Source organism: Nicotiana tabacum, chromosome 22 (genome assembly GCF_000715075.1).
Source record: "Nicotiana tabacum cultivar K326 chromosome 22, ASM71507v2, whole genome shotgun sequence".
NCBI lineage: Eukaryota > Viridiplantae > Streptophyta > Magnoliopsida > Solanales > Solanaceae > Nicotiana > Nicotiana tabacum.
In genome coordinates this window covers 14,425,357-14,435,745 of record NC_134101.1, presented here as the reverse complement: position 1 = coordinate 14,435,745, position 10,389 = coordinate 14,425,357, and the positions used below count along the sequence as shown (strand labels likewise).

At 39.9% G+C, this 10,389-nt stretch overlaps 1 protein-coding gene across 1 annotated transcript; it reads right to left on the bottom strand.

Annotated features, from left to right (window-relative positions):
- Positions 1–4,306: 4,306 nt before the first annotated feature.
- On the bottom strand, positions 4,307–6,865 carry LOC107783404 (small ribosomal subunit protein eS7). The gene is made up of 6 exons (XM_016604369.2): positions 6,747–6,865; positions 6,155–6,239; positions 5,979–6,052; positions 5,737–5,860; positions 4,847–5,029; positions 4,307–4,582 (listed from the first exon to the last, which is right to left on the bottom strand). Exons 2-6 carry the CDS (start codon positions 6,227–6,229, stop codon positions 4,463–4,465), a joined length of 576 nt encoding a protein of 191 aa, XP_016459855.1. The 5' UTR covers positions 6,230–6,239; positions 6,747–6,865; the 3' UTR covers positions 4,307–4,462.
- Between the last annotated feature and the right edge of the window lie 3,524 nt (positions 6,866–10,389).

Sequence of the window (10,389 nt, the reverse complement as noted above, 5' to 3'; positions counted from 1 at the left end):
CCAATCCCACGGGGTGGCCTTCTTGAGAAGTTCTGTCAGCGGCACTGCAATGAGGGAGTAACTTTTCACAAACCGCCGATAGAAGTTGCATAGGCCAAGGAACGACCTCAAGGCATGTATATCCTTAGGAGGCGGCCATTCTGTAATGGCCTGAATCTTCTGCTGGTCCATCTTGATCCTCCCTTCCTCGATGACATGTCCGAGGAAGTCAATTTGTTTCTGAGCAAAGGAGCACTTGGATAGCTTCGCATATAGTTCGTGCTCCCGCAATCGGGCTAGGACCTTCCGCAAATGCTCCAGGTGTTCTTCTAGTGTCTGGCTATATACCACAATGTCATCCAAATAAACCACAACGAATTCATCAATGTATTCTCGGAAGACTTGGTTCATCAAGGTGCAAAATGTGGCTGGCGCGTTAGTCAAGCCAAAGGGCATAACCAGGAAGTCGTACGACCCATATCTTGTCACACAGGTCGTCTTGTGCTCATCACCATCGGCAATCCAAACTTGCCAATAACCTGTCTTCAGGTCTATTTTGGTGAATACCGTCGCACCACCCAGTCTATCAAACAAGTCTGCCATTAGCGGAATAGGGTACTTGTTTTTCACGGTGATTTTGTTTAGAGCCCGGTAATCCACGCAGAGTCGCAAACTACCATCATGTTTCTTTTGGAATAGCACAGGGGACCCGTATGGGGACTTAGAGGGCACAATGATCCCTGTGTCTAGCATTTCCGTCAATTGTCTCCGAAGCTCGGCGAGTTCGGGTTGTGACATTCTGTATGGCGCCCGGGCAGGTGGCTTCGCACCCGGCACCAACTCAATCTCATGGTCCACAGTTCGCCTAGGCGGAAGACGCTTTGGCATATCTTGTGGCATGATGTCTTCAAATTCCAGAAGTAACTCCTTCACGGGTGCAGGAATGGGACCCGAGGAGCGTTCTATATCTTCCATGCAGAGGGTAGCCAGGAACGTGGGTTCATGTCTTTTTACCCCCTTCTTCAACTGCAAGGCCGAGATGTTCTCGGCTGCCATCTTCATGGGAATACACGGAATAATGCAGGGCTTGGCCCCATTTGCCCCCATCATCAGCAGCATGTCTGCATACGGTGCGGGCATGGTATTGGTCTGTCTCAGGAATTCCAACCCCACGATTAACTCAAAGTCATCTATGATCACTACGCGCAGGTTGAACTTTCCTTCATAAGGGCCAAGCTTCACTGGTACTTCTTTGGCTATTCCACCCACTGGTTGAGGTGGTGAGTTGATAGCCTTCACACGACCTTTGCCCTTTCCTACGACTAGTCCAAGACGCTCCACCTGAGTCGAGGCTAAGTAGTTGTGGGTGGCACCTGTGTCTATCATTGCCCGAATGGGCTTGCCATTTACCTTCATGTCAACGAACATTAGGGTCCTCTCTTGATGAGGAGGAGTCCTCAAATTCGCCTTCTTATTTCCTTTCCTGGCAATTGGACAGGGGTCCTTCTTCTTGCGGATACCGGCACTGGTGCCCGCTAAGGGCTCAGAAATGGAGCCAACAATTGCATTGAATGCACCTACTGGCTCGGTCTGGTCCGCATCATCGGCGTCGTCATCCGTCCCATCCTCAAAAGCTTGATGGGCATTCATCTGTGCATGTGGACATTCATTATTCCAATGTGGTCCGCCGCAATGGCGACATCCTGAGGGGGGTTTCCTCCCCCGATCATTGTTGTTAGATGCAGCACTAGTACTGCCGGAAGAGGGAGTCTTGGATTTGGGTGCACTCCGGTCTCCTCCACTTCTGCTAGGGCCACTAGTGTTTGGTTGGCCCCCTTTGTATCCTCCTCGGACAGGCTGTTGAGGCCTATCCTTCCGGGTTTCCACTTGGTAATCCCCAAGGCACTCTGCTGCTTGGATTGCCTTAGGCAACGTGTCTACCCTTTGTCTCTGCAACTCCATCCGGGCATAAGGTTTCAACCCTTCCAGGAAGGTGAAGAGTTTGTCTTTGTCCCCCATGTCACGGATGTTCAGCATGAGCGCGGAGAATTCCCGCACGTAATCTCGCACTGATTTGGTCTGGCGGAGCTCCCGCAACTTTCTCCTGGCATTGTACTCAACATTTTCGGGGAAGAACTGTAGGCGTATGGCTGCCTTCAGTTCCGCCCATGTGTCGAGGGCATCTTCACCTGCCTTGATGGCTTCATACTTCACCCGCCACCAGAGTTTGGCATCACCCTGAAGATACATGGCAGCAGTTGCTACCTTTTTAGCTTCTTCCAGGCTTCCCACGGCATCGAAGTATTGCTCGATGTCGAAAATGAAATTTTCCACTTCTTTGGCATTCCGAGCTCCACTGTATGGCTTTGGCTCAGGAATTTTCAGCTTTTGTGCCACGGGGGCGAGGTTCACACCACCCCCAAATTGGTTTCCGCCTCCTCGAAGTAGGCCCTGTAAAGCAGCATTGACAACATTGAGCTGGCCTGTCAAGTTGTCAATGGTTTGTTGCATGGCAGTCACCCTGTCTGCCTCTTGTTCCCTGTTGGCTAAATCCTCGGCACGCTCCTGCTGGAGGACCTCAAATTTACCAAAAATTTCAGCTGCCTCTGTGGCTGCTGTTTGCCGGTCTCCTTCAGAGTCGCGGCTGATGTTTTCTATGTCAACTTCGGCCTGGATGAGTCTGCGGTCCAGGTCGTCCAACCTTTGCACTAGGCTGGTTTTTAGATCGGGCACCATTTCCACGATGGGCCGTAATGCGTCAACCGTTCCCTCAAGGGTCGCGATGCGATCCCCATAATTCACCATGGTCAGAAATGGTGGTAATTGCAATGTGATCCCTCGTCCGATGTCGAGCCTAGGCTCTGATACCAACTGTTACGCGGCGCCTTCCTGAAGTTCCTTGGAAGGGCGACGTAAGGCTAGGCAACCGATGTCAGTACGGTTGCTGTCCGCCAACTGAGGTCCCCTCCGTACGCTAGACTAGATTGTCAGTGCCGTACGGGAAAACCAATGTCATGAGCAATTGAAAGAGAGCAGAAAAGAGAATTGAGAATGAAAGAAAGCTTGATTGCATTGAATGAAAGCTATTACAGAAAACAAGACGGTGTCGGAGGGGAGAGACACCAGTACAGAGAATTGTTTGCTTGCTTGAAAGTTTTGATTGCTTGGTCCCCCTTAATAATGCTTAAAAAAATAAACCAAAGTTACATGACTAGACCTATGAAAGCTGGAAAATTACACTTAAAGAAAATGCAGCAAAACTACTCTATATTTACAATGAAAAGGACTTAGTCTTCTACAAAGCAGCAGCAAGTCCGTTGGCAGCAACTTTGTCTTTAGCATCAGGGTCTGCGCGCGCGGCATTGTCTGCGCGCGCGGCATTGTCTGCGCGCGCGGCGCTGTTGGCTTTTGCCTGTGGCTGGGCGCTGGCGATGGCTATCGGTGGGGCGACAGAGGCACATGCGCGCTTGTCACTTGGAGCTGCCAAGACCACGGGGCCGACCGTGGCGACGGGCGTTGGGAGGCTGGCCAGGACGCCACGGGGCGCGTCCAAGGGATCATGGGGCATGGCTGGAAAGCCGCCCATGACAGTTATTATGATTCCTGTATTTTCTGTAATTTCATGTTTGAAACTGTGTACACAATTTCCATATTGCATTATGTTGGAACACGATCTGGTGAGTGTTTTATGTTGTGACTTATGAAATTGATAATATATGCTTTAAACTCATCAACAATTAGAATATTAAGTGACTAGTGATTGTGTCGTCAACCAAGGGTCCTTAATATCACCTTAACGCAGCAAGTGCTAGAGAAGGAAAAAAAAAACTTGAAATTTTGATTACAAAATTAGAAAAATGACAGAATAGTAGCAAAGGAAGTGGTAAATACTCAGTAGAAAGAAAGCACGTACAAAGTGAAATTTAAGTGAAAACAGTTCCTCTATATGGTATTTCAGCACTTGGCCATGACCACTTTTCATAATTTGGCTCCCTCACTCACTCAAGTACTTCTGCGTGTCTTGAATTAAGAGTTTCAGTTTACTTTCGTTTTGGAAGTAAGAATCTAATATCCGACATTCACCGATATAAGTAATATAGAGCCACGCCGCACAAGGCACACTGAAGAGAGGCAATCCCAACTAGGGGTTTTCTCCATTCCCAAACCTTGAACCTTATGATCTGTCAAGGGAGGAGGGATACCGTTACAAGATGTCTGGCTAGGACAAAAGACACTAAACTTTACTGGTAGAGTACCCACAATCAGACAATGAGATCTACCCAAATATCACACACAAACATACAGAGCGAGAGCAAATAAAACCAAATTCAACAAACAAGCCAGAAATCTATGGCATAGCAGCACGTCTTAAGTGAAAATCAATAGAAATTTCACATGGTTCTCTGCATTCTAAACAAAATGAAATCGTCAAAATTTCAAAGAAGGAACCACTAAAGTGTAGTTTCACAAGCATTTTGTTTCCTTAAGCCTCAGTGATGGGGTACTCAAACACAACATCTTTGCCCGAAAGCTTTCTGTAAACAGCTGAAAAGGTCTCCAACTTGTACTCAGTGTTGTTGCGTTCCTTGGGGTCCAAGAACACCTATCCACGAAAAAAAAAAAAAAAGGATGAAAAACAAATCAGGAAAACCACAATAGAGCTTCTACCCCTTTTAATGAAAATGTCAAAGAAGTTATCATGGAGAAAACGATACCAACAAAGAAAACATGCAGTTACTAGTTCTCTGACATTAGTGAAAATGCACAAGCAGTACTATTACTTCACCCAAAAGAATATTCCAGTTAACCACAACCATAAACATTTAAGCAAGAAGATAGAGCTTTCTATAGTGCTTCATAATATTACCTTCATTATCTTGGAGCCATCAATGCGATACCTAGTACGCTTCCCAACTATCTCAGCAGGAACAACCAAGTCCTCCAATATGGCATCATGAACAGAAGTAAGAGTTCTGCTGCGGGGTCGTTGAGCAGCTGAACCTCTCTTGGGAGGTCTAGCTATCCTCCGAGTGGCGATAAAAATTACATCCTACAAAAAATCAAAACGTCAAAGGAAGGAAGACCAGTGGCCTACATTGTAAAACAAGGAAACAAGAATAGTTAGCCTAATAAACTAGTGCAAGTACAATGTGACATATCAAGCTTCAGAATGAGTATGACAATTTACCCTCATTATTTTACTCGCATTGGATGTCAACTAATCAAATACTAACTCTTTTATTTATTATGTATTTTTTTCAGGTACTTGGTACCTACAAAAGTTCCACAAAGCATGCGGTACAGATGAACAAGGCCAACTGAATAGGACTTCAAACATTGGCCTCCATTATCAGTATAGTACCACAGCTGTAATTCAAAAAAGAGCGGAAGCCAGAACTTTATAATAATGTCAATACCACTAGACCTAAATAGCAGTATGTCAATTTCACAAATGCCAATCCCAAAAGGCAATGTCAAATATTTTCCTCCTTGATACCTAAGAAAATACAATTTCACCCAAATCAGAATACAGGAAAAACAAAATGTGAAGCGCCATGAGGAAGGGATCAGTAATTGACAAATCATAATGGGAATTATGAAGAATGAATTCATTACAAATCACAACCACATTTGATAACCATCAATTAACTAAAATAGCATATGCATTTAAGATTAAACACTCAAAACCCAATCCTAGAGAACATTCTCAAAGGCAATGATGAAGACAGAAAATAACGAAAGTAATTCAATAGTTACCTTGCCACTGAATTTCTTCTCCAACTCCCTAACAAGGCGAACATGAACCTTGCGGAAAGCTTTCCTCAGTCTGTAGGGCACATGGATAACAACAGCTTTCCTGTTTCCTGACACATCAATTTGACTGCAATAACCCAGAAACAGAACCAGTTACTACAATGTGAAAAATACAGTATAGACTAACAACAACATATACTAGACAGCCATTAAAAAGGGTGTAACATAGACTTGACTACACATACGCTGCTGAATTGATGTATAGGTCCTTCAATTCACTTTTCAGCTCTTGGTTGGTGTTTTCCAGATCAAACAAAGCCTGTTCAGAAACAATTTAATGCCTTTCTTTAAACATTTTATATCCAATGAACCTATTCAGGTTTTAAATAACAAATGTCATCATGTAAAAACAAAATGCAACCTGGGCAACAGACTCCTCAAACTCAGTAGGTTCAGCATCTTTATCTTTGTGAATCTTTTGCTTTGACGTGTACATCTTGACAGATCTGTTTATCAAACCAATTAAACAGTATTAAACAATAACCCCAAATAAGTACCATAAAGAACGACTCAACACGAGCAACTTAAAAATATTCAACTTTTCTAAATGTATAACACGATACAGCAGAAACATTTTCTAAATAATATCAATAAAACAGCATATTAATCAAACTAATTGGGGTCAGCTATATAAATCCTCTACATCCATTTTGCTCTACTGAACCGCATTTAACATCAATACAGTGGTAGCTATACAAAAGGAAAAAAAAAACTAACATCAACACTCTACAGATAATCTAATGTACAACCTCAAAAGGGGTCGAGGAAAAACGTCATTTATTTTCAAATCAGCATTGGTTTGTCTATAAATTCATCTATTTCACACTTTAACAGAGAATCAATAACACAAAGCTAGAGATACCATAATCATGTGCTTCTAAGAGCTAAGGAAAATGTTAAAAGATTGAATTTTGACGTGAAATATGAAGAAGTTTTGGCTAAGAGAGGAGTACCTGGGAGTAAGAGGCAACTACAGAGCTGGTGCGTGTGTGTGTGTGTGTGGCAAGAGCTTTGTTTGCGGGAGGAAGAAAAGAAACCCTAGGGTTTTGATGTGTATAAAGGATGAGGCAGCTCTACGGTTTTGATTGAGTGGGCTGGATTTAGTTTATTGGATAACGGCCCGTTGATGGGGAAAAATAACGGCCCATTGGGCTTAGTAACTTGTAATTGGGAGAATGTCACAAATAGGATCATTTGGTGTCACCGTTTAAATTTCGAATCCTGTAAGAAAAGTATTAGAAAAAATAGTCTTAGATGAAAATTTTAAAGTAGCTAGTCAGAAATTCTTTGGTACATTTTATAGTGACTAGTCTTGTGGTACGCGCAGCAACGTGTAACTTATCTAAATGAATATAAAATTTATAAAAAATCATATAAAGATTATTTTTGAATTAAAATAAATATATAAATTTATGTTAAAAAATAATATTATTGATTCTGTACAGCTAATTCAATAAGGAATATCAATTTATACCTTCATTCTCTATGTTTTCTTTTAGCTCTTTTAGGTACTCCCTTAAATTACATATGAATAAATGCATATGATTTATTTCTATTAATTTTAATATATAAATTTATCGTATCTATGTTGTAATTGAATTTGTGGCATAATATGTATAAATTTACAACATGTATACAACGTATTCTTAACTTAAAGTACATTATAGTACTTATTACTTTAAATTACAATACTACTATTATTTTCAAAACGTAAACATATTGTGTTAAACTTATTTACATATATTTTCATACTCGGCTCAGTATGTTGTAAGTTTGATTTACATATTATAGTAATTTTCAATTTTTGAAGACGTAAAATTAGATCTAGAATTTTATTGGTAGATTTCTAACACGTTTATATACACTTTATCCAATGCACATAAGAAGAAAGTTATTAGTCTTAGGGTACGCGCTTTGCGTGTGTACCTAATACAAATGAATATATAATTTTTTAAAATATAAAATATTTTTAAATATGTGATTGGCTTGTAAAATAAAAGTTTAAAAAAAGTATAAGCTACTAAAAAGATGAATGTTGATCGCGAAGAAATCTTGGCCATAGAAGTCCTCAAATACATAATTGTGATTTATGAGAACTCCTAGGAGAATATTTTATGAAAATTATTGATATATTTGTGACCTAAGTAAACAAATAATAAAATTTCTCAAATAAAATAAATTTAAAAATTAAATATTTTGGTGTTTTGGAATAAAGATGTTGGCTTATAGCTCATAAAAAAATTGATAAGTGAAAACATCTAAAAGTTACTAATGTGGGCTTAATATTTTACAACAGATAATTAAATATATAGAAATATCGAAAATCATCATTTGTTGAAATAATTAAAAAGATGATGACAATTCGGTAAGAATAGATTTCGTTTATAAGTTGAATATATTTTTTTTATTAAAAGTAGGACATCAACGATGATATCTTTCTTCTTTCATTGGTTAACGAAGTAAGTTGCATCTTGGTGAGCCTTAAGTTTTATTTTTCTCATAAATAAAAATATTTTGTTTTTGTTCTTCATGCTTATAGCATGCGTGAGCCCTATATATTGTGACTATTGCATAGAAGTTCATATATAAAAGGATTTAATGTGCAAATTTTTTAGTTGATTTTAAATTTCTAAATTTTAGAGAAATAATTTAATAATTATTTTTGTTCAATGTAAAAGTCATTTTTAAAGGGTAAAAAAATGAATGATATTGCTATAAAAAATTATCATTTGTTGAAATATTTAGAAAAAAATGATGACAACTCGGTTAGAATAAAATTTGTCTATAAGTTCAATAACGTTTTCTATCAAACTATGTACACAAAGCAAATTGTAATCTTGGTGAGCCTAAGTTTTCTTTTCCTCGTAGAAATATTTTGTTTCCATTCTTGTGCGAGTCCTATATGTTAGGACTAATTTCATACGAGTTCAAAACATGGAAGGATTTAATATGTACTAAAATTTTAGTTAATTTAAATTCCTAAAAATTTGGAAAAGGTTAATGTAATGATTCAACCGGTCATTTTAACTTTTAGAACCCCGTTCCCTAAAATAAAACTTCATGTAGGTGCTTGTAATGAATTATGACTTGTGGCGATGGTTGGTTCGGGATTTGGAAGTGTTTGGGGTGAAACCGGAACACTTGGTTCCTTAAGTTGGCCTTAAAGTGCTAAGTTTGACTTCGGTCAATATTTTGAGAAAATGATCCCGGAATAGAATTTTGATGATTTTCAACAGCTCCGTATGGTAATTTTGGACTTAGAAGCGTGTTCGAAATTTTATTTGGAAGTCTGTAGTTAAATTAGGCTTGAAATGGCTAAAAACAAGAATTTAAGTTTGGAAGTTTGACCGATGAGTTGACTTTTTGATACCGAAGTCGGAATCCAATTCCGAAAATTTTTATAGCTCTATTATGTAATTTATGACTTGTGTGTAAAATTTGAGGTCAATCGGAATTGATTTGATAGGTTCCGACATCGAATGTAGAAGTTGAAAACTTTTAGTTTCATTAAGCTTGAATTGGGGTATGATTCATGGTTTTAGCGTTGTTTGATGTGATTTAGAGGTTCGTATGATGTTTTAGGACTTGTTGGTATATTTGGTTGAGATCCCGAGGGCCTCGGGTGAGTTTTGAATGGTTAACGGATCAAAAGTTATACTTAAAAAGCTGCTGCAATTTTCCCTTCTGCTGTATATTCTGGGCTATGATCGAACCTAGATATCGAGCCCACGATCGAGGCCTGAGTCGAAGTCAGGGGCGAGGCTCAGTATCGAAGCCACGATCGAAGGCAAGGCTCGAGGGCCAGGATCAAGACCCAAGATCGAACTTGATCGAGGCCATGACCATGTCCCAGGCTCGAGGCCTGATCGAGGCCATGACCAGCTCCCAAGATCGAGCTCCCAAGATCGAGCTCCTTGATCGAGCTCCCAAGATCGAGCTCCCTGAGATCGAGCTCCCGAGATCGAGCTCCCTGAGATCGAGCTCCCCTGATCGAACTCCTTGATCGAACTGGACAGAGCTGTAAGTTATAAAAACAGAGGACATTTGTCTCATTTGCCATTTTTGACGAATTTGAGCTTGAGGAGAGGCGACTTTTGTCAGATTTTCAAGGGAAAAATATTGGGGTAAGTGATTCTAACTCGGATTTGGTTTACATATACAAGTATATCATTGTTTTCACCATAAATTAGTGTTTTGAGATTTAAATTTGGAAATTTTTTAGAAATCTCATAGAAACAAATTTTTGAGATTTCGGTATCGATTCGGAGTCGGATTTGAGTAAAACTGGTATGGTTGGACTCATAATTGAATGGGTTGTCGGATTTTATAACTTTTTCCGGATTCCGAGACGTGGCCCCCACGGACGAATTTTTAATTAATTTCGGGTTTTTTATTTAAAATGTAGTATTTTCGTATAGAATTGATTCCTATATTTTTTAGTGATTGTATCGAATTATTTTGGATAGATTCGAGCGAGACAGAGTTGGATAATCGTGGAAAGGCCCTTATAGTGGATTAATTGGAACAAGACGAGGTAAGTCTCTTGTCTAATCTTGTGAGGGAGAAATTACCCCATAGGGATTAAATTGAATAATT

Excerpts from the sequence above, each read along its gene's own strand:
- LOC107783404 (XM_016604369.2), bottom strand. The coding sequence starts at position 6,229 with ATGTACACGTCAAAGCAAAAGATTCACAAAGATAAAGATGCTGAACCT. Across the intron at positions 5,861-5,978 it reads CTATACATCAATTCAGCAGC|TCAAATTGATGTGTCAGGAA; the intron begins GTATGTGTAGTC and ends GGGTTATTGCAG. Across the intron at positions 5,030-5,736 it reads AGAAGAAATTCAGTGGCAAG|GATGTAATTTTTATCGCCAC; the intron begins GTAACTATTGAA and ends GATTTTTTGTAG.